The sequence below is a fragment of the Astatotilapia calliptera genome, chromosome 5, assembly GCF_900246225.1.
Source record: "Astatotilapia calliptera chromosome 5, fAstCal1.2, whole genome shotgun sequence".
Taxonomy (NCBI): Eukaryota; Metazoa; Chordata; class Actinopteri; order Cichliformes; family Cichlidae; genus Astatotilapia; species Astatotilapia calliptera.
The window spans coordinates 23,090,854-23,114,053 of NC_039306.1; the positions used below are offsets into that span (position 1 = coordinate 23,090,854).

Genomic DNA, 23,200 nt, shown 5'->3' on the forward strand with positions numbered 1-23,200 from the left:
CGATCCTTCCAACATCTACTTTGTTTCAAGGATGATCTTATCCTTAATTTTCTCTTGAATTTTGATGATAATCATCTGTTTGACTCCATATAATCCACATACAGTTTGAGCTTAAATAGTGTTGAAATTTGGGAACACACAATTAACCATAAAAGCAGTTCCTGAACTATTTGTCTTTTTTGTTTTTGTTTTAAAAGCAGCTATTATTATTTAAAGTTTTGATGCCTATAATTACAAAAAACCCACACAGACACACTTTTAAATGTAGTTTCAGTGACTGCCAGTCTAAAACCTGTTTGTCTTTATCAGGTTCTAACTACATCAGAGATTTGTGTCTCCTCCCAGGATCAGCACTTGCTAACATGTATGTTAACTATTACACAAAATGTAAAACGAATATTTAACAATTAGTGGTTAAAAATGGCTCCGGTAAATATCCTTGGAATATAAACCTGAATAAAGATCATGAAAGATTTTTTGACCTGGGGAAAAAAGTAATCAGTCGATCCATTTAGCAGCTGTTTCAGAAATTTTATTCATATCACACAATCATACTTCACAAGTTTGTCTAGTTGCAGTAAACATGCAAAGGTTTGAATTTATTTATGATTTTGTAACTCTAGAAAAGTATTTTTTTTTTTCATCCCATTTCAGGAAGGAAAAGTTCTTCTCCTCTTCGCTGTCTTCCATTAAAGATCTGCGAAATCTTTAAAGGAAACAATCTGAACATGTTAGTTTTTTATGCACTCCAGTGTCTATTTACATTCAATACACACCTCTGTTATGACTCTATTATTACCATAAAACCACTCCTTTTAAATCACCAAATATTACCGTCTTTGCTTATGACTATTTTCATTATCTCACAACTGCACAAAGCCATGGAAATAGAAACAGACAAGGAAAAGTACAATAAAATGTACTAATCGTTTAAAGGTAAACTGTAGTAAAATAGCCTAAATAAAGAGCTTTTAAATATTATTGTCAAATAGAGAAGTCTCTGTAACAGTGGTCCTTTTTGCTCCTCAGACATCCAAGCTAAAATCTCCAAGCTGATGTCGAAATAAAGAAAAAAACCCATCTGTTTCTGAAAATATGTGCTGTGAAGTGCCATGGAAATACGGATTCATGTTTGAGTGTTTAACGCACTGGACCAGCTCTTTGATTACCGTACTGTCATGTCAGAGCTCTATAACCTCACACTCGACCTCCTTTTCCATGATCTCTGGTGCACACTCCGAACTCAAAAAAGGCTCATTTATGTCTGCCTCATCTTCCTCCTCCTCTTCTCCTCCCTCAGCCTCGACGTTTACTTCACTAGAGTAATGCAGCTCTGCTTCAGCTGTCTTAAACACCTCGCTCTCCTTCTCGGTTCTTTGCTCCATCTCTGCGTCACGTGCTGCTTCCTCCGCCTCGTTCTCATCTGCTCCAATAACAGTGTCTCCAGAGCCGTGGCTGCTGGTGCTGCTGCAGGACAGTGTGTCTTCCTCTATGTCTCCTCGTACCTCTTTGTGATCATGCTGGATGTCTCCCACCTCTGCACACTCCTCTGAAACCTGTTGCTCGACTTCATCAAAAGCAGTCTTTTCAGAGGTCGTGTCTGCTGCCACATTGTGGGATCCTAAGTTCTCTGGATCCCACAACTCGGTCACCTCTTCCTCTTCATTCTCGGAGTCAGGTGCTGTGTGCTTTCTAATGCGATTTACCACATCCCACAGCGATTTTGGATACTGTAACGCTTGTTTGTGTGCCTCAGATTGGAGAAAGTCAGGGGATAGAGTAAAACTTTCCTCTTCGTAAGGAGGAGTAGAGCTGGGAGGCAGTACAGGGGGTGATTCAGAGAAAGAGGAGGGTGAAGCCTCTGGGGAAACTGGAGGAGGGAGAGTTTCGGGGATGGCACCAGTAGCAGCAGTGTCAGGATGTAAGGGTGAAGTATCCAAAAGACAAACACACTCGCACTCAAACGTTGACTGATGAGGAGAGGGAAGCTGAGGGAGGAAGAGCTCATCTAAAGGTAACAGAGACACCTCACAGTCTGCAGCCAAGGGAGGAGAAGAATTAGACAGATCAGTCTGTGGGTCAACATCCTGCAAAATTTCAATCTGTGTTTCACTTTGAGAGTCTGAAGAGTTGTTTTTGCACAATATCTGTTCCCTAATCTCTACAGTAAGTTCATCTGAGTTTGTCTGTAACTCATTTTCAGTCATGTGACTCTCTTTTATACAAAAAACATCCTCATCTTGGCCACAATCAAGTTGTTGAAGGACTTCGGCCTCTGTTTGACCTGCATTTTCCTCACATTCTTCATCTACTTCAGACGACTCTGCTGGAAGGCCTGCTTCAGGTTGTTCTTCACTCACATGACTCTCCTTTAAGCACAAAACACCCTCCGTTTGGACACTTTCAAGATTTTGCTGCAAACTGTTGATGTCGTTTTCTTCCAAAGGCTTGATCGACTCCTCGTCAGCTCGATTATTTTGTTGCTCATCATTGACGCAGGCATCATCATCCAGTTGACCACATTCATGCTGTTCCTGTGACATCAGCACCTCCGGCTCATTAATGAGGTCACTTTGAGTTACATGTAATGTTTGTGCCTCTTCCTCCTCTGGGCGAGATGTTTCTACAGCTGGTTGATCAGTTAAAACAAGAGGAGGAAGAAGACACTGGGAATCTGCGTGGGGACTGGATAGTGAGGAAGACTCACCATCCAGTGAAAAAGATGGCAGCTGTTGCAAAGGAGAAGGGGATGAAGTTGCAGGAGGAAGTGCAATATCTGCAGTATTAAGAGCAGCCAACTCAGGATCAGGCTCTGCCTCTGCGTTTGACTCTGAGATATTTGAGGGAGAATGATGATCAGAAGGTATTAGTGAAAGAAGGTCAGAGGGTTTAGGAGGCTGAGTCTCACGATCGTCTTCCCGACCATGTTCACTTGTACCCTTTTCATCAGTGGATTCAAGCAGGGCATCCTCAGTCTTTTCAGTTTCACTTAAAGTTTTGTTGCCTGTTTCGAGCGGGACATCTGTGTCACTCCTTTCATGCCTGTCTGATGCTTGGTCCTGAGATCCCATAAAGTCACCACCATCTTCACTTGCTACCTGATCTCTGGAGTCACTGTGGTCGTTTAAAGTTACGCTGTCCTTGGTTTGGTGATCCTCCAAGGGATTCTGGTACGGTTCGTCCTCTGCTGCGTCCTCTGGAGTTTGTTTAAAAGCGTCTTCAGTATCTGTTTTAAGTGGAGAAGGCTCACCCCCCTCATCCTGGTCCTCTGCAGACGACTTGACCAATGGCATGCCAGTTTCAGGTTCAGTGATGCAGTCGTGTAGAGGGATCCCTAGTATACGTTCTGCACGCGCCTCTAAGGTTTCTCTTTCAGAAACATGAGATGACAGTAAGCAAGGCAAAGAGATTAAACTTTCTTGTTTGCCTTCCTCTTCCTCCAAAAGTGTTGAGTCCACATCGGTCTCGGGTTTTTCAATCTTGCAGGAGGAGGCTTCTTCTGTGCTTTCATCAGTTGTGACATCTTGATTTAGCTGAAAGTTTAGTTCAGGAGAAATATTCACTTGAGCATCAAGCTGACTCTCTTCAGCGAGTGCTGCAGTGCTTAAAAAGTGAACCCGCTCTTTTGTAGGCGAAGGAATCTGTTCCATTTTCACAACAACGCAGGTTGTGTTGACAACCAGCATGCTTTTAATGTCCTCAGCATTCTCCTGGTTGTCCAGCTGCATTACTTCAGTATCTACTGGAGGACTGCTTACATTAACACAATCGTCTGACAGTTTATCCTCACGGTTTCCTTTCAAACAGCATGTGGGGGGACTCTCAGTTTCAGCTTTGCTTGTGAAACTAGGCTCCCTCCATGAAGGATATTTTATTGACACCGGCTGCACTGACTGACCTCCCTGTCTGCAGACATCATTTGCATTTTCTTTTTGGGGGGGAACAACATCGGCCTGTGCTTTCTTTGCTTGATTATTTTCAACCATGTCCTTCTCTGTGCAGGGTGGCGTCTCCCTCTGTTTCCTTCCAGCACCGTTGTCTGACTGCTCTGTGAGAGTTGGCGATTTGAAGTCCACTTCGTCTGGAAGTTTTTGAGTAGCCTCAGTCGTGGCTCCCAGAAGTTTAGAAGCCTCTCTTACGTCTGTGTGTTCAATGTTCATTTTGGAGGTGCAAACGGGCAGAGATGGGGTCTCGGTGGGGCCGGCTATTCGAGAAACCAAACAGAATATTGTCATCCCTCCTGTCTTTTTGCTTAGCCTGAATTTCCTTCCTTCTATGACCTTTGAGGAGGTTTCCCTGTTTATTTCTGAATTCTGAAACACTTGTGGATGTTGCAGATGCAGTGTGCCATCATCCTGTATGAGTGTCTGCTGGACACTGATGGGGCAAACCGCCTGTAAAGCATCTGCTTCAAATCTTTGGCGTTTCAATCCTTCAAACTTTGGGCAGGTTTTACTTTCACACAAATTTGTCAGTTCTTCTTTTTCTCCCTTGCTCTTATCTTGCAGCTCTGCAGACACATGCTGCTTTCTGCGTGTGGGCTGCGAGTAGCAGTGTTGCTTCTTGGTGTCCTGCTCCCAGACCGTGTCACTGCTGTGTGTCACAGGTGAAGGTTTATGTGGGCTGTTGTAGGGAGGAGGAGCAATATAGCCAGGAGGTTGGTTATATATCTTCCTTTGGTAGCTTGCATTTTCCTTCATGTCCAGCACGTTGCTTGCGTCAGGAGCAGGAGCTTGTGATGGATAGTAGGTGGGAGTTTGCTGTCTGCCTCCTCTGTCCCACATTCCAGGTTGTTTGACATGTTGGGGATCCAAACCTATCCTGGTGCTCTCCACCAGCCCCTGAGAGGCTCCCCTTAATTCTGCTTCTATACGCCTTCTTCTTGGCAGGGAGTGACTGTAGCGAGCCGCCCAGGCCTCCAGCTCTCGATAGCTGCTGTCGCTCCTCTTGGTAGAAACTTCTCTGTTGTAGCGGACAGGGCTACAGGTGTCCCACCTCCTCTGCCACCCCTCCCTTAGAAATCCTCTCTCATGATCCCTCACGGGTCGATGGGTTGCTTTCCACTCTCTGTCTCTGGCTTCTTGGAGCTGGTACTCTCCCAGATCTTGGTGGTGCTGAGTGTGGCGTCGCAGAATGAAAGGGAAATGGGAAGAAGGAGGAGGGGCACTGAGCTCTGGGTCTGTCCAGTTGGTGTACTCTTGTAGAGCTCCTGCTGATCTTGATCCTGGTACAGTCCAGTATGTGGACTCCCTGCTTTGATCCTGCTGCTCACCATAGTACAGTGGATAATGGGTTGGCTGATGTCTGTCGTGATAGCTGGGAGTAGAATAGTAGAGAAATGATAGCAAAATTTAGCAAGATTACATAATTTCACAGACCATTTTAAATTAGTCTACATGGTTACATTTAATAGATAACACAAAACGTTCTGCAGGATTATGTGGAACAATATTCCCATCTTTTCAGAGCTTTTTGCAGAGTGTCAGAGGTAGTGGAGAGCTGGATAATCTTGGAGAGAGCAGGCAAAGCAAATACTTTGTGTCAGCCGGAAGTTAACTATCATTTTTGTGCACCTCAAATGTAAACTTGCCAAACAAGCAGTGATAAATGCAAAGATTATACTGGCCCAAGCAATTTTCATAGCATCCAACTCACTTCTGTGTATAGTTTCTCCCAGGAATGGTACCATATTTGGAGTACAGATTGGACTGCCCCTGATTCTCAGGCCAGAACTCCATCATTTGGTCTCATCCACAGATCTGAAGCATGAAACTTAAAAAACAAAAAAACAACTTAAAAATGCATTTACTTAGATCGCCTTAAATGAAAGGATTAAAAGCATGTAAACACGTACCTCCAGCTACTGTTTTGAAATTCTTGTCCTGGCTGCTCATGAGTGACACAAGGTCTAATGAAGTCCAAACAGGACAACTTGTTTTAAGAGGACAGTGGTTTCCAGCACCCCCTCCCACTCTTCTACCACACACACACACACACACACACACACACACACACACACACACACACACACACACACACACACACACACACACACACACACCATTGCCACTGAAAGCCCGTCCTCTTTTCATCCAGCCAACACACAGTTTAAATACCACTGAGGAAGTTTTTAATCAGCTGCTTTAGAAGAACTAGAATCTCTGGCTCAATCATTTTCTCTCTAAACTCACTCAAATTTAAAGGGAAGGCAAAGTGTGCGTCACAATTTTCAAAAGTGTCTTTAATTAACATGTATTTGGGTGTAAAGCTTGTAAAATTTAATGCTATTGCTTCTCAAATTGAATACAAGCATCAGGTTAAAATACTTTTAATATTATTTTACCTTATTAACAGTGACTGACTGACAACAGCCAGTGCTGACATATAGTGGCTTCATCTACTTTTAATGAAAAATGAGGTGGACAATAAAGTTCCCATGGACTAATTCAGATCTTATGCAGATCGCACATTTTCTTATGTGTCTCTACATCATCACTTCCTTGCAGCACGCAGGTTTCTTGCAACAGTCAATATCAACCAAACCCAGCTATGTGCACAGTCGCGTGGGAGGTGCTGGGGCGTGAGGGCGAGCAGACTCTGCATGGAGATAGGGATCTGTTGTTTTGTCGGCTGAATTGTGGCACAGAGAGGGACGGGCAGCCGTTCGGCCGTCTCCCTTTTATTGAAACTCTCCAGCGTAACAAACAGGCTTTCCTTTCCTGAACAGAAAATCTGTACATCAGCAGAGTGCAGCAGAGAGGGGATGAAAGACGGGCAGACAGCAGGCTGCGGGAAGGGCGGGCTTTAACAGAATAGCTTGGAGTGAGATTTATTTTGGATTCAATAAAACCAATGTTCTATTTATTGTCAACAATCATATGTCACATGGTGAATGTTTCCATGCCCAGTTAAGACCTTCTTTATTGCAACAAAATTATACAGAAAACATGTTAATAGTAATTAAAATGACAGTAAGATACCAACAACATCCTGTCCATCCCTTCATGACAGTGTACCCATCATGCGTTATGTCACAAAACTCAAATAATCTCAAACTGGTTTCCTTAACATGATAAACAATTCAATGTATTCAAATAACTGCCAAGGTCTCCAGACCTCAATCTAATAGAGAGGCTTTCGGATGTGGTGGAATTGGAAATTCACATCATGGAGGCCAACAAATCTGCAGCCACTGTGTGATGCTATCATGTTAATGTGGACCCAAATCTCTGAGGACTGTTTCCAGCACCCTGTTCGTAAAACAAAAGGGGGTCCAAGTCAGTACTAGTAAGATATACCTAATGAAGGGGGAGTGAAAGTAGGTTTTCATGAACAGATGTTGCTTTTGGAGATTTTATGGTATATGAAAGATTTTTTTTATCCACTGCACTGGGAGAGAGGGATGTGATAGCTGGTTTAAAGTTTTTTTTTTGACTTTTCTGTTATAACCATACAGAATATTCATGACTAAATCAGCAACTATTAAAATTAAAGGTGTGATAAAAATCTAAACTTAACGACAATTTAACCATTTAATACATACATTCAAACTTTTAATTACCAAAATGTCTCAAGGAAAGAATTACTCTGGCAGAAGATATTAATTCATGTCAAAATCAATAATAGTAAGCACTCTATAAACAAACATGGTTTTCAGGGCTTTTAAATCTGTGACTGTTTTCAAGGTAAAGATGCTGCTGTGCATCCTGTACTGACAACATGAGAGATCAAAGTGTTTTCCAACCAGAGGATAATCAGAAATATTGAAAACAAATACGAATTTTTGAAAAAACAGTTCTGGAAACGCACCTTCAAGCTCATCTTGGTGATGCGTGACGCCTGCAGTGGGTAAAGGTTAAAAAGAAGAACTGTAACTTTAGACCTGATCTTCATCTCACGGTAAACATGGTGAAAACACTTTAGTCCAATGACTGAATTTCCAATCAGACAAAACTCATGGCTGATTTATATAAAATCATGCTGTTTTGTCTTATAAAATGCATTCATAGTGTGTGTATGTTTGTGCTTGTATGTCATTAAAGTTCTGAAGTTCATTTTCTTCCCAAATCTCAAAAATCACAGGACACATTCTGAATACATTCGCTTTTAATTAAAGACAAATGACATGTGTAACTGTTTAGAGATAAATAAAAATAATATGATTACATTTAAATTCATTTAAAATAGCTTTAGCTTTTATAGGTTCTACAGTTAGTGGGATGTGAAACTCAAAATAATTTAAATAACAGACAAACTCATAATTTTATTTATTTATAAAAAAGCAGTAGGCCGTCCCTCCTGTCGTCACTGGCCTGTTCTTAAAGACGCCCTGTAGATATTATTGTTTTGTTTGTCGTCTCGGTGCACAAGCTCCACATTGAATCTGCTCGGTAGATGCTTCTCATAGAAAGCTGCCGTTTTGTGCTCATCTCGCATTTTGGATGAGAGATACGCTGCGGCTCCTTTACCACACAGGTGAGCTAGTGTCTCCACTAGCGGGAGGTATGTCTCTGGCAGGTAAATGATATCAGCACAGAGCACCAAGTCCCAGTCAGAGGAGAAGTTCATGTGATCCTCACCCCAGGACAGAGGGAGGACAGTGGGAGGGAGAGAAGGCCACCCGCTGGAAGGCTTGTTAGCAGAGACATTAGCATCAAGCTGTGGAAGAGCCAAAGGAAGGTCTGTGAGAGTCACCTCTGCTCCTGAAAGAAGAGGGATGAAAGCCTGATCCCACATGCTGCTGATCAAAGTCTTAAATTAAGATCAGAAGAAATTAAAAACATGAGCATGTGAAATAACAGACATGGAACAAACAACAAACTAATTGTTTGTTTTCTGTAGTCAGTTTTCTGACTACAAATTAAAAGCTACTGATGTGTAGCTGTAATCAAAACACTGCCTGCCCCCCAAAAGAGTAATGACTTGGATTTAACTAAGCTAAGAGATAGATAAGGAGCCTTCCTTTGGAGCATTATTTCTGTGATTAATATGGGCTTGCAAGAGGGTATTTAACCTTAACTGATAAGTGGGTTCTGAGTTTAAATAGAGATCACTTACACATTTGGTGAAATTTCATAACTATGTATATTAATAGTTAAAGTAAAAGCATTTCTATCTGCACAATGGAGCAACTGAAAAGGGTCATGTGGTCTGATGAGTCCAGATTTGATGGCTGCAACATAATAAGAAGACAGGTGGATAAGGTGGTGCATCAACAGGCCTAGTGTCTACTGTACCAGCCAGTTTTGACAGTGTTATGATCAGGTGTTTGCTTCACTTGATCAGGATTATATTGAGTGAAAAATTAGATGAGTTGACCAGCTAAATATACTTAATGACCAGGTTTTTTTCTTCAAGGGCAAGGGCATATTCCAAGAAGACTGTATGGGCTCAGACTGTGGAAAAGTGGTGCAGGAAGCAGGAAAGATGTTTTCACAGATTCATTTACCCCTTTCAGAATGCTTTGAATAATAACAACGTGGGCATTAAAGTTAGAGGTGACCCAAAGAAGTACTGTGTGACTTTTTATTTATTGGGCTAGGAGTTTATTTTATTTGTTTTGTTTTAATTTCCCACCAAACAATGCTTTAAAAAAATATTTATTAGAATAGCATTGCCTCTTATTGTCGGTATAGAACGAAACTGAGGTAAAACAACCTTTCACACTGCCGAAACCCGGGATCGAACCAGGGACCTTTAGATCTTCAGTCTAACGCTCTCCCAACTGAGCTATTTCGGCGACAACATCGCTGCAGGCAGGAGTTGTTATGGATTCAATCATGTTTTACACAGCAGAAAACGCTATATCTATTTATATACACAAAAAATAAACACATGAGTAAGTGAACTTGATAGTGAACACCATGTGGTTCAGAAGCAGCTGCACATGTGTGGGGGTATAATGTGACACTGAGCCACAGGAGAATCCCACTCAGAGACACATTAGTTAGTAGTTAGTTTGTATTTAATATTAGTTACACGAGTTATTTTACAAACTCCAAATTTACCCAAGCGAGCTGCCACAATACCGACCACACCGGTGCCTGCTCCGAGCTCTATGAGCCGCTTTCCCCTCAGCTCCACAGACTGATCCTCCAAGTAACGGCATAGGTGTAACGCCTGCGTGTGTACACAGACACACACATAGATTTCATCACTGCACAAAGCCCAGGTTTACGAAGATCATCTAAATAAAGTGAGTGCCTGTCTGCTCCTTACAGCCTCCCAGACCGGTGCAGCCACGCCGAGGTCCGCACCGAACAGCTGTCTGATCTTCACCTCCTCTCCCATCAGCGTGTACACGGACTCCAGAGAAAACGTTTCCGTGAACAGACAGTCATCTACAGGAAACGGGTCGTCTTCGTCCTCGGTGTGAGACATGTTTATTGGCGCTAAAGTCTATTATTGTTGGTAAGAAAACCGGATGTTCTCGATGCGGGAGGGCAGCTGCTTTTAACTTCCGGTCAAGTAATAACGTTATAGCGAATGTTTTGTTTTTGTCATAGACACCATAAAAATGTTGTTAAAATGTTTTAGTATTAATGTTAAATATTTTAAAATAAAATATTTATTTTATTTACTTCTTCTCATTTTTTATTTATCGCAACAGAAAAATAAAAAACATAAAATTCGTAACTTCACAAAAAAAAACCACAAGAAAACTAAAGTGTTTTTTTCATGTTGTATCAAGCTAGTAGTACTATAGATGTAAGACTACGAGAGGCTTTTACTTTGAAATGTAACACGCATATGCCAAAAGAGGTGCACATCAGAGATTGCGGTCTGAAATGCAGCGGGTATAAAACAATCTTAAATATATTCAAATTATACATTATTTTTGCTTTTAAATAGTGAATTAATACTTATTATTTTATCAGATATTTCATTATTTTCATTTTTATACTTCTACATGTCAGCTTGTTGATATTGTTAAAGGAAAATAAATGTTGTTGACAGTATCATGACTGGATAATACACTACAGGATTGTTTCTTTGTTTGTTAGTTTGTTTCCTTCTCATCACGAAAAATCCTTTGGTCACTGGTCTCTAGTAAAGCTATGGCTGCATCCAGCAGTTATTTATATCATCAATTAATTCTTCTTCTTTCTTTTTTTTTTCTCTTTTTAAGGCTCAGCACAGCAGATCATCTGCCTCGATCTGACCCTATCCCTGCCATCCTTCTCTGTCACACCAACCCTCTGCATATCCTTCTTTGCCACATCCACAAATAGTGAATATTCTCTGTGGACTGTCATATCCACTGTATGAAAATCTTAACATCTTATTATATTTTGTTTTATTCAGCCACTATTCCGCATACGTTTATCCAAAACATTTTCTTTCCAAGTATCCAGGATATCAGTACACTGTGCCACGGACATTAAATTAAATACCAGCAAAAACCAGTGTTACCCCCCCCCCCCCCAAACAGAACTAGGACATCAGTTTCAAAATCCTGTGTGGTATCTCAAGTTATTGCAGTCACATCTCCAGAAAGCTTGACCCCTGAACTCGAGATCTGAGCGGTTGGTTGAAGTTTTTAACAGAGTTTAGATGTTTTTCAGTCCTGAACATTACATGTGGCTCAAGAATGCAGTTAAAAAAATAATTTGAATATCACAAAATTTCAACCCATTCATGTGTACACTCCAGGAATTTAATAACATCCCACTAAACTGGTTTGTAAATAGAGTGGTGTAGTTTTACTTGTATGCAAATTACCACTGATATATTGCATCTCATCACCTTTTATTGAATATCAAAACCAACAAAAATGTCAACAAGCATAAGCACCATACACTGGTGAAGCGATAAAACTGCAGGGTAGTGTCCCCCCGATCTTCACTGATTATGGAAGTAAGTGTCTTCCTCATGGACAAGCACAAGCTCTGAAAATCATCCTGTGGGACCTCAGCCCACTTATCAGTCAGTGCCACCCGGAGATGCTCCTGAGTCTGTGGAGGAGGATTGCGATGTCTGTCTGTCATGCCATGCTTTCCATGGCGTTTATATCAGGGACTTATTGCCCTGCAACTTATCCATGACACTATACCAGTCAGGTTGTCATGGCATTCTTACAGAAGTCATTTTCTCCAAAGCTGCGGTGCCTTTTTCCAAGGTTGGTTGTGTTTGATAGAGGAATGTTAATTTTGGTTTCTCCCCCAAATTGTGTTTTGAGAGACAAGACTACTCACAGTAATGAGTCGGGGATGACCAAATCCCACATGTTGGGAATTATCCCCAAGCAAACCCTACATGCACATGGGAAAAGCTCTTCCAAAATCAAACTGAAAATAGAGCAGTGCATTATTAAATCCCTTGAGTGGGATTTTGGGCACCTGCAACTCTGGAATTTTAGTGTGAGGTCAAAATTTTCATGGCTTCATTAAATGCGCTAAAGTTTTAAAAAGAAAAAAAAAATCGTGTTAGGTAGGTGATTTTTCATGGAACAGATGTTTAAATTAATAGTTTTTAGTGTTTAATGTGACCTTTGTTTGCAGTTAGTACCATTTGTGCAAGACGTGAACACACAGATACGCACCGACTCATGTTCCAGGTTTATTTTTTTAAAAATTAAGCTGCTGTCTCCTCACCCGTTTGGTTTCCAAAATCAATACTTAAGTAAAGTACCACTTGGACTTCTTCTTTTTTACATACAATTTCACATCAATGACAAAGATGATTTTACATGTAAAGTGTAGAGTTGAGTACATATATTTAAAAAAAGCGCTCCATTGTTTCAGCTCATCAGACAGCCAAATGAAATGTAATGTGTAAATCTGAACAAAGAAGAAACGGGGAGAAAAAAAAAAAAAAAATCACAATGCGGTCTTCAAATGTCTCTTCATTGTGTTGTACTACATCCATTTCCTCAGTGGAGTGATTATTAACTGTTGTGCTCAGACTACACATACACTCTATTCAATTTACAGCAAACCTGACAGAAAACAAAAAAAAATCTCTGGGTTATATGAAGTTACTTGAAAATAAATAATTTGCTTATCATACAAATGACAGTAGTATTACATCCACGACACCCCGACCCATTCCTACCCCTCAGGGCTCAATATGTGCAAACTGCAAGGGTTTCTTAAAAAAAGGTAGCACTTTATGCAAAGACCATGGAGAACAAAAACGAGTGTTTTTAACATGAGCACTTCATTAGAGCGCAGCAAGTGTTCAACAGGTATGAAGTTAAAATGAAGTGGAGGAGATGTATGGCTGCATAAACCCTCCTCAGGCCAACCGTGTGGTAACAAGGACCTTAGTATTATTATTCTAAAGTGAGGAATAAACTGATAAAAAACAGATGGTCCTTTGGTACTGAATGGCTGTTCTGATCTTAAATGGTACTGCCCTTATTTAAAAAAAAAAAAAAAGTTCTCAAGTCTTTCACAGTAAAATACTGAGCTGGGATGTAAATATAATGCTAAGATGAAAATGTCCGGTTGAACAAACCTCTGTCAAAGTCACTTAGGAAAAATAGACACTGTTGATTGTTTTGTTTTTTTCATTCAAATCCGTCAAAAATAACAGAAAAAAACAAAACAAAAAAAATCTAACTCTCCCATTAAAAAAAACCCCCATCTCCACTAACCCACAGTGTCCCCACAAAGATTTCTTCTTAGCATTTCCCGGTTGGTGTGAAAGACGGTAGAATCAAGTCCAAGTCCACACAGTTGCACAACAAACACCCAGGCAGAAAACAAAAACGGAGGAATGAGTGATTAGAACTTTGTTCCAAAAAGAATAATAATTAGAACAATGACTATGATGAAAAGGATCAAAATGACCAGCATCTTTCGGTTTTTCTTCTGATACTGTTCTGCCTGAAAAGAAAATAAGAATAATTTTACATAACACCATTCACTTTTAATGAATAAGTACAGATGGGGTCTTTTTACACCACAGGACAGAAAAAACATCTGGTCAACAGGCTCTAAAATTTCCTGAAACATTACATAACAAAACATCCAACAGCTTGTAGAACGACCTTTAGCAGCAACTTGGAAGTAATCGTTTTCTGTATGACTCTATCAGTGTCTCACATAGATGTGGATCAATTTTGCTTCACTTTTCTTTGCAACGTTGTTTCAGTTCTTTGAGATTAGCAAGCCTGTCTCTGCACAGCTCTCTTTCAGTCAGGCTGAGGTCTGGACTGTGATTGTGTCATTGCAATACCTTGATTAGGATCGCTGTCCTGTTGCATAACCCAGTATAGGGCTGTTCGATATAACAATATATAGCGGATGACGACATTTTCATTTTACGCTATCGTTTGTTTCATGGTGTCGCAAAATAAACGTTTACGGCAATATTTTTTCATGGTTTTGATGGTCACTGTAGTGGCTATATTAATTTCTTAAAGTTCTCTCTTTCTCTTATATTTAATATAACCACACTACGGACAGACAAGCGCCTGTTTTTATGCGTTGTCGTTAGCAACAACGACGGTAAAACCATCGCGTGTCCGCTGGTTTAGTTTCCACATAAACCTTTGACAATAAAGCTCAAGATCCTGTTGAGACTTTTCAAAATAAACTGAATCACGTGAAAGAGGATGCAGAGTATTTATGGATGAGAAGCAAAAAAAGAGCCGTCAGGTGCTAAAAAATAAACCTTGGACTCACACGTTAGAACTGTTTTTTTCTCGCAGCACGCCGTGTAATAAATACTCACAAAGAAAACGGCGGCCGTTACAACTTATGTCTAAAAATATATAGTTTCATGCATCAGCTCAAACACTCAACTCCAGGTTGGACGATAGATGTCTTATATCGGGATATGAGATTTTGGTCTCATCGCACAGCCCTAACCCAGTATTAACCATACTTTAGCTGTTGGACAGATGACCTCACATTTGAGTCTAGAATACTTTGGCATACAGAAGAGTTCATGGTCAATTTAGTGCTTGCAAGGTGCCCAAATCCAGGACCTCTTCTCCATCGTGCTGACAGCTGGTATGAAGTGTTTGTGCCGATATGCTGTGTTTGTTTTTTGCCATTATGGTCAAACATCTCCACCTTAGTCTGTCCAAAAGAACACTGACCCTCATTTGCTAACACTGTGTATATCACACGCATGAATGTTTCAGGCACAAAACAATAGATTCATTTTTTTGTACTTTATAAATACATTTAGAAGTGCCTCTGAGCATGTGTATGAACAAATCACAGCTTGGCTTTCATAAGAAATTTAAACAAGTCTTTAAAATAATTTCTACTACTAATACCGCTACAAATAATTATAATACCTATTATTTCACTTTGGTCATTATTTACAGTTTTCATTCCATAAGCCAAAAAATGTTTTGAATTACTTAAAAAAATGAAATTGCCTGAAAAAAAAAAAACAAGACACTAAATAAAGAAATTTAGTGTTTACCTTTTGTAACTGTTTCAATCCGTCTTCTGTTTTAACACAAGCCTGCTCCACATTGAAGTCGATTCTATCAAGAACGGTGCCCTGGAAGGACAAAAAGAGTGTTTTTTTGGTTTAAGGGAAGAAACTCATTATAATTGTAGATCGTGTTTGCAGTTTTGTAGCAAAACTCCTCACAAGTCTATGTATACTCTTCCTTAAAGATCAGTTCAAAGTGTTTTTTAAAAATAACATCTTAAGTTATTTTGTTCAAATACTATTTATACAAACAAAAGTAATCTGAAAGCTCCTGCCGAATAGGATCAGAATGAGCTTAACTTAGCTCCTTTTTGTTATTAATGATTGATAAAACTGATCTTTTTTCCATTTTCACATGTGGCTGAAGCCTGTGTGGGCACGTTTTTCCTGTGGTAGCTCAGTGAATTTGCTTCAAATACCTGCTCCACCACCATTCCTGCCAAGTCCCGGAAAATCTCATTCAGATCTGAGATAGACTGCACTATCTGTCGGATCTCCCGCTCTCGTTCTTCAACCATGACTGTGTTCTGCTCCACCATCATCAACTGATCGTCCGTGAACCCCTGAAAAATGACAGATTCAAGAACAAGGCTGAATATACAAATGTTACAGACTAGATGGACAGCGGCAGGGTAATGAGCTGTTTTTGTTTTATTCAGACCAATTTCCATTTCAATAACACAGAAGATTTTACAGTAGTGTGGTGTAGCCAATGTGTTGCATGGCCAACACACAGAGGCCGACAACCATTCCCACTCACATTCACACCTACAGTCAGTTTAGAGTCTCCAATATAACCAACAACATGCGCATCTTTTGTAGAGACTCCACACAGAAATGGGTGACTTTAAACCCAGGACCACCCATTTTATAAACAAAGCATTTATTTAATTCCTCCACTGAGGCCATTTCCTGTCCGTTAAGAAGTACCTAAACTCAATGTAACTATTTTTAGTACAAATTGGGAGTTAAATGTGTAAACATTGGTAGATGTACTGATTATTTTTTTGTTTTTTTAAATCTTAAATGGTACTGATAGTCATGGATACTTCTGCTTTTGGTTCACTGTATACACAGAGCAGCTGTGTACACAGTGTCAGCATACATGCATTGTGTTCAGAGATGTAGGCCAACAACCACTGGATTTATCTCAATTACTGTGTTTTGTTTTAAAATATCCTAAAACTCTGAACTGGTGACTTTATCTGAGCCAGAATCAATTTTAGAGCCTTCTTATTGACAAACGCATCAGGCATCCTGCCAGGAAACACCAAAGAAAATAAGGAACAGATAACCCAAAAAATAAAAAAACAACTCAGTCTGGTTTGCTGGACTGAGACGTGCTGATGGGTTTCTTTGATTTACTGCTTATAATGAAGAAACACTGTTAAAAAAGCTGTTTTCTTAAACTGCTCATCATCTGGAAAAGGCGTTTGGTTTGTTTGTTATGATTATTTTGCACCCGTTTTACCGGTGTGTTCCATTTAAACTTAAGAGCAGCTCTCTGTGGACACCCCAGCTCTAAACATGCTGTCCTCACCTTGTCATATAGAGCTAAATCTTCATCCTCTTCCATTAAGGGCCCCGAGTCAAAAAAGTGCTTTGATCTCTCCTCTCGATTCTTCATACCTGTCAGACAAGCCAATGGCACAATGCTTAGACGGCATTAAAACATCATGAGGACAAAAATACTTAATAACAGTTAAAAAACCCAAACATGTAACATGCCATGCAGTCCTTACGTTTTAGATAGCTGGACTGTGTGTGCCTAAAATTGGTTGACAGCTCCTGCAGGCTCTGTGCCAGAGAGGAGACCACGTTTCTCAAGAGTCGCTCCTCCTGCTCTGTGCAGTGACCACAGCGAGACTGCAAACCAGTCACGGCTCGCTGGCATCGATGGAACATCTGCAAAAACAACAACGACTCTACTTGTTTCATTTCTAAATTCACTTCAGGCTCCATACTAGAGCGTGCTCTCACATAAATACTTATGTTCAAATAAAAACAACAGCTAAAACATATCCACGCAGATTTTCAGCTGAAAGAAAAGAATCAGCATTTCAAGTCTAAAAATAGGCAGCATACATATGCACAGTGCTGCTAAATTATCTCACCTGCGTGATCTCCTGAGTTGTGATTTCTATGGCGTGCTCTTCTTCGCTGCTGTCATCCAGTGTGGGACGATTCATGTGCTTGTCATGAAGCAAGGCCAGTTCCTTCATCTTCTGCTGGATCCTTGTGATTTCATACTGGATCTGAAGACAAAATGTATTAATTTATTTGCTGAATTTCACTTTAAAGAGACACTGAAGTAGCTGCAAATTTCTACTACAGTTTCAGTTTACCTCATCTACTCCATCTACCCATTTGGGGGGCAGTTTCTTGGTGACCCCAATCGCGGCTTCGGGATCCAAACTGATCCCTGAAACCAGGGCCATCCGATCATCGGCCAACTTAAAGACACAAGAGGATCCATTAAAACGTTTTACGTGATAGAGGGTGAAGATGACGGTGTTCCGTCTTTTAGTAAGAGAAATGACAGTACCTCATCAAGCTCCTAATATGATTGGCAGATATCAGAGCGGTCCCATCCAACCGAAAACAAGCAAAAGGAGAAAAAAAGGAATAGAAAGTGAGGCCCATGAAATATAAATATCCATCCACTCCCACTGTTAAATTACTTTGAATTAGGAATAATAATCACTGTAAAAGAGGCTGTTGACATTCATTGTACATTCAGTGTACAGTTAAACTAAATATAGAAAAATATCGTCCAGAAACCTTTTCCAAATCATTTTACTTTAAATCAAATGATTACAAGGAGGAAACAGTGTGAGAACAGAGAGAGCAGAAACCTGTGAGTCTAAGAAAAGGAAAATGAGTTTAAGAGTTTTAGATTAAATAGAGTTCATTGTTTAGTTGCTTTGTCTTCTTCAGTGATTGATTTGTCAGTAAAAAAGCGAGAGGCGACTTGGTCTGCTGCCTTCTTATTTCAAACCTGAGTGTTCAGCCAGCAGCAAAATGTTCTTCGTTTCTAACAGCTAACGCAATTTTAGACGCAGCTCTAAGCAACTTAATGGTCCTGCTGCAACAAAGCAACTAAAAACCACCTGAGCCAAATATTCTAACAGCTTCAACGTGATGGCTTGATAACGGCCGACTGGTCTAATCAGTTTAGCCCCTCATAATTTTAATGACCAAGCCTGTGAGACATTTAAATCAACTGTGTTTATCCCCTATATTGATGAAGCGTAACACGACGCCAGTGTCAAACAGACGTTTGTTACAGTACAAGAAGGAGACTGAACCTGCACTTCACACTTCTACCTGTATTTTTTAGCCATTTCAGACATAAGATAAAGTGGTTGGAGCAGTTTCATTGAAGAAGAGACTAAACAATTTGAACAGATATTGAGAAGATGCTCATTCGGGCACAAGAGATCGTTTGTAAATCCAGAATTTCGATTCTGTTCCAAGATTTCACTCATTTCTTTACTGTTCTTCACTGGCAGCTAATATCCTGCTAGGTAAAACACTCATTACAACATTTTCACTGTGAATAGTTAACAGGGAACTAAATCTATCTGAGAAGAGATGATGGACACAGAGATAAAGTCAAAAAAAAGGTGTGCAGACATGCAGAGGAGGTAGGGTTGGGATGGGAACCGTTCCAGTTGAGAACCACTATCAAATTTTCTATTCCCCTGGAATCTTGTGCCTCAGAGCTTAACAATGCCTTTCATTAATGCTGACATGTTTTTCTGACAGCTGACAGCAAAGTCATTGGGCTGGAGGGTTTCCATTAGTCTGTTTCTACACTGTGTTTGGACTCAAGAGATTTTTCAAGCAGAAAATTAATAAGGAATGAATATATAATAAGAATCAATGATGGAATTGGTATCAAAATTTTTTTATCAGTGTATGACCCAACACATGTGGGGAGTGTAACTATCCAAAGCCAAATTTCTGGGCTCTTTTACACCAGCTGTTCTGTAGATGAAACAAAATGCCAAGAACCGACTGAGTAATCTTTTTTTTTTGTTTTGGTTCTTGGAAGGAAAAATAACAGACAGTGTATGACTAGCTCATGTGCCCTATTAGGCATGAATCACCCTCCCAAAAAATGAAGCCACAGCAATGCTTCTATCTTCCTCACTCTGAGCTTGCTCGCTGTTGATCCTGATCTAAACCCAAACAGGACACTCTTACAGAGAGGTAGTGTTGTTCCAGGAGCCACAGCCATTTAAAGGGCTCCACTCTGTAGATGTGCCTGAAGAAATCACTTGTGTTACTGAGGATACGTCCACACGTACACGGGTATTTTTGAAAACGGAGATTTTCCGTTTTCGTTTTAAAAAACAATCCCATCCACACGTAAACGCAGAAATGAAGAAAAACGCTGCTAGGAACATGCCAAAGCAACAGGTGGCGATATATTCCTAACCGTGTAGAAATGTTGGCCAATCAGAAGTCTAGAAGTCTCGGCGGGAAATAGTAAACAAACAAAGATGGGGCATAGAAGCAGAACCCAGTCGTATGTGTGGAGGGACAGTAGCTGTGTGTGTATATGTAAGCATTTAAACACTGCAGAGAGTACACGTAACAGTGTTGTAGAAATTCATTTCACCGAAACAATAAAGTGGCGCACAGTGTGACGTCAAAAAAGGAGCACACCTTTGACCCCGCGTTTTCTCCGCTGTTTCTGTCCACACATAAATGCAAAAACTGAGTTTTCGAAAATATCCACCCTGGCAGGCGTTTTTTAGAAATCTCCATTTTCAGTGACCGAAAACGCCGTTTACGTGTGGACGAAAGGCGCAAACGCATAGAAAAATCTGCGTTTTCAAAAATACCCGGGTACGTGTGGAGAGATCGGCATTTCCACTTCGCTCAGCGCCATGAGGAGTGGCAGCTAAGTAACAAAGGCCGGTTTTGTTACTAAGAATTTTCCCCAAACAAATGCAGAATGTGTTAACCTTAAAAGTTCATGATCTCTGGGCTTCCAGCGGGAAGAAACTAATCTACACCAGCGTGCAGGTAGCACGATAAAATGTTCACAGCAGAGTGTGAATATTCACGTGTGGCATACACCTGCCCGCTTGAAGAAGCTTCAAAACTGTGTCAGGGAAAGTAATAACTTTTGTACTGTGGTGGAGTTTAACCTAAAAATATAAGTAGGTCATGGCAGGATTTTAATTTCTTTCTTTTTGTTTTTTTCTGCATCAACATTAAATTCAGGGTTTTATCACTGCTAGTAAAAACAAAACAAAACATGCCAGCATTTGATGTTTTAGCTCTCCAGCAATAAGCTCCATGCAGCGACTGCTGTTTTTAGAAAAAAGAAACTAAATCATTATTCAGTGTCACGGAAATCACTATCAGAAAGAACAGCTCTGCTATAGAGGAACATATAAATATATTCTTCTTGTATCGTGATCACTAAAAAGCTCGCTTGTTTTTAATTATATCTGCATTATATAGACAAAAGTATCTGGCCACATTTCTTAATCATTGCTTTTATGTGCTTTGGTCCTGAACTCTTACTCTTAGGGAAATCTGAATGCCCCATCTTATCATTAATTGGAAAAATCCAAGTTGGAAGCTTGGAATTGTGCAGCGTGGTAAAGTTCATTTTCTGTTTCAGTATGATTGTGCCCTAGTGCACAAAGCATGGTTGGATGAGTTTGGTGAGAAAGAACCTCACTCGTCCACCAACACAGAGCACACTGAACAAGAAGAGAGACTGCAAGCAACCAACATCAGCCTCGGACGGCACAAGTGGCCTTCTGTTTAAATGGGCAAAAAAAAGAAAAAAAAAAAATCCACGTGTTGAAATGGAAAAGTGTGGCGAACAATTTAGAATGGGGTGTTATAACAGCTACTGTGACATGCGGGTGGCCCAGTACTTCTGTCCATATAATTTAACAATTAAAGGATAGGTAGTATTTCTTAGTGACAAACAGTTTCCAGGAAGCTTTACGAGCATTTTCATTGCCTTTGCTTTTCAAATTACTATATTTATTTTTAATAACTGCAGAAGAGAATCAGCTACACTCTAGATCAGTTACAGGTCACGACTCAGTATGATGCGGGCTTTTGAAAGGCCACAGCAGGGGTTTTTTTTGTTTTTGTTTTTTTACAGTGAGGCACACGAGAGGATGCGAAGAAAATGAAATCAACCATAACCCTCAGTTAACCTTGACCTAAATATATATATATATAAAATATATATTCTTGTCATTAAAAAACGGGCGGTTATAGACATTAACTAGCTAAAAGCATGCCTGCAACACTTCTTCATCCTCCATCATCGCCCCACTGAGTCACATCACTGTGAACCACTGAAACACTAACGTCGTGGAGGTCATCCAGGATAATAACTAACAGCAGCTACAGCTATCACACACCTGGATCTAGCTAACAGGGATCGGTGACTGGCTATACGCAAACACACACAGTAAAATGTCAAAACGATGCAGACCACTCACCGCAGCATTGCTACGTGTACTCAGACGGGGGTCGTATGTACTCACTTGCTCAGCCAATATCTGCCGGTTTTGGATTGCATTGTTCCGCATTAACAAGAAGGCATCTGTCAGACGCCTAGTGGCCATGACTGCCTTGCGTGATAATCTAAATTAACAAGGGGGCAGAGTGCGGATCGAAAGATCCTTTATTAAATTGAGCCAACTGCCTCTGACCAGCTGCTAACACGGCGCTAGCTTTAGCTTTGCTTTGCCTGCGATGAATGGTGAGAAAAACTCGCGATGCAGCGCCTACAGCGGGAGACACATGGCCTGAATCATGTTGATCCGCTAAGCCGCTCTAATACTGAGGTAAAGAAAACTAAACATGACCGAGATTTTCTGGTGAAATGTCCGCTTTAGCGTCAGACTGGTAACGTTACTCCGCTTTAGGTAGCTACGGAAGTAGGAGAACGTAAACATCTGCGTGAAGCAATTCTTCTTCTGCTCATTAACTGCGCTATCATCTGTAACGGAAGTGACTCTTCGCCACCTACCGCTTCAGCTGAGAACATCAGACAGAAGCGTTTCCAGGGCGGTACCAGAAGGGCCAAAACCTATTAGGGAAATTGGAAATAAAAACCAAACAAAAGCTCTTGAAAACTGGTTGTAAATTCAGTGAGTTTACATTAGAATACATAACAGCCTAGTTGTAAGATAGCGGCCTCCTTGAAACACAAGGTTTAACCTTGTTATACCGGGCTCATTGAAGACATAACAAAGAAGAGACAAACAAATTAGAAATTTTTACTAAGCCAATTTATTAATCATAGCCTGAGAGAAGATGAATATAAGAAAGCTAGGTGCTAACCTATAGACTTAAAATAGGAAAAACTATGACACAATGAAAAGAACACCAAGTTAGCTGCCTGAAAGGCACCAGCCTTCCTAGGCGAGGAGAGCCTTCTTGGAAGGAAAACAGCTTATATATGCCATGTTCCAGGCACCTTGGAACTTGAATGTCAGGAATTAATGTCACTCCCAAGTTAGCAGTTTTCAGAAATAGTAAGGAAAAACAGGATTTGTTTTGGTGTTAGCAAGGTAGAGTCATTCAGGTATCAGCAGCATTATACTGCAGCATATACTTGGATAGAGCCAGGACAATGCTCGACATATGACAAATACACAATACTGGCAGTACAGATTAAACGTTTTACAGTTTTACAACTATTTACTTTCATCTTTCATCTTGGATTGTTAAATTAGGCTTGCTAAGGCTGCTCTGACTTTCCAAGTAGGAAATCCAAGTTGTTGGTGTTCAAGCTTTCAAAAATCTA

The 23,200-nt window shown here is 40.4% G+C and overlaps 3 protein-coding genes and 1 non-coding gene across 6 annotated transcripts; all 4 read right to left on the minus strand.

Moving 5' to 3' along the window:
- Nucleotides 1-208: 208 nt before the first annotated feature.
- Nucleotides 209-5,936, minus strand: LOC113022623 (uncharacterized). The gene is made up of 3 exons (XM_026168212.1): nucleotides 5,855-5,936; nucleotides 5,656-5,772; nucleotides 209-5,316 (listed from the first exon to the last, which is right to left on the minus strand). The coding sequence occupies exons 2-3, from the start codon at nucleotides 5,739-5,741 to the stop codon at nucleotides 1,182-1,184; spliced, it is 4,221 nt and encodes a 1,406-aa protein (XP_026023997.1). The 5' UTR covers nucleotides 5,742-5,772; nucleotides 5,855-5,936; the 3' UTR covers nucleotides 209-1,181.
- A 2,152-nt stretch (nucleotides 5,937-8,088) lies between these two features.
- Nucleotides 8,089-10,430, minus strand: LOC113022651 (EEF1A lysine methyltransferase 3). Its single transcript, XM_026168269.1, has 3 exons — nucleotides 10,219-10,430; nucleotides 10,008-10,119; nucleotides 8,089-8,702 (listed from the first exon to the last, which is right to left on the minus strand). The coding sequence occupies exons 1-3, from the start codon at nucleotides 10,378-10,380 to the stop codon at nucleotides 8,305-8,307; spliced, it is 672 nt and encodes a 223-aa protein (XP_026024054.1). The 5' UTR covers nucleotides 10,381-10,430; the 3' UTR covers nucleotides 8,089-8,304.
- trnaf-gaa (transfer RNA phenylalanine (anticodon GAA)) lies at nucleotides 9,667-9,739 on the minus strand. The gene has a single exon. It is a non-coding gene; the product is annotated as a tRNA-Phe (tRNA).
- Nucleotides 10,431-12,545: 2,115 nt separating the features above from the next.
- On the minus strand, nucleotides 12,546-22,393 carry stx16 (syntaxin 16). 3 transcript variants are annotated; one of them, XM_026168260.1, is made up of 9 exons: nucleotides 21,888-22,393; nucleotides 17,945-17,956; nucleotides 17,745-17,852; nucleotides 17,514-17,654; nucleotides 17,142-17,304; nucleotides 16,940-17,028; nucleotides 15,819-15,962; nucleotides 15,385-15,465; nucleotides 12,546-13,829 (listed from the first exon to the last, which is right to left on the minus strand). In XM_026168260.1, the coding sequence occupies exons 1-9, from the start codon at nucleotides 22,011-22,013 to the stop codon at nucleotides 13,728-13,730; spliced, it is 966 nt and encodes a 321-aa protein (XP_026024045.1). In that variant the 5' UTR covers nucleotides 22,014-22,393; the 3' UTR covers nucleotides 12,546-13,727. The 3 variants fall into 3 exon arrangements, with proteins under 3 accessions (XP_026024045.1, XP_026024046.1, XP_026024047.1); XM_026168261.1 differs by having other exon boundaries at nucleotides 21,933-22,392; XM_026168262.1 differs by lacking the exon at nucleotides 17,945-17,956 and having other exon boundaries at nucleotides 21,933-22,392.
- Nucleotides 22,394-23,200: the final 807 nt, after the last annotated feature.

Excerpts from the sequence above, each read along its gene's own strand:
- LOC113022623 (XM_026168212.1), bottom strand. The coding sequence starts at position 5,741 with ATGATGGAGTTCTGGCCTGAGAATCAGGGGCAGTCCAATCTGTACTCC. Across the intron at positions 5,317-5,655 it reads GGGAGAAACTATACACAGAA|CTATCACGACAGACATCAGC; the intron begins GTGAGTTGGATG and ends TTCTACTCCCAG.
- LOC113022651 (XM_026168269.1), bottom strand. The coding sequence starts at position 10,380 with ATGTCTCACACCGAGGACGAAGACGACCCGTTTCCTGTAGATGACTGT. Across the intron at positions 10,120-10,218 it reads CTGCACCGGTCTGGGAGGCT|GCGTTACACCTATGCCGTTA; the intron begins GTAAGGAGCAGA and ends GTACACACGCAG. Across the intron at positions 8,703-10,007 it reads TATTGTGGCAGCTCGCTTGG|GAGCAGAGGTGACTCTCACA; the intron begins GTAAATTTGGAG and ends CTCTTCTTTCAG.
- stx16 (XM_026168260.1), bottom strand. The coding sequence starts at position 22,013 with ATGGCCACTAGGCGTCTGACAGATGCCTTCTTGTTAATGCGGAACAAT. Across the intron at positions 15,963-16,939 it reads ATTTAGCTCTATATGACAAG|GGGTTCACGGACGATCAGTT; the intron begins GTGAGGACAGCA and ends GTCATTTTTCAG. Across the intron at positions 15,466-15,818 it reads CAGGAATGGTGGTGGAGCAG|GGCACCGTTCTTGATAGAAT; the intron begins GTATTTGAAGCA and ends TTGTCCTTCCAG.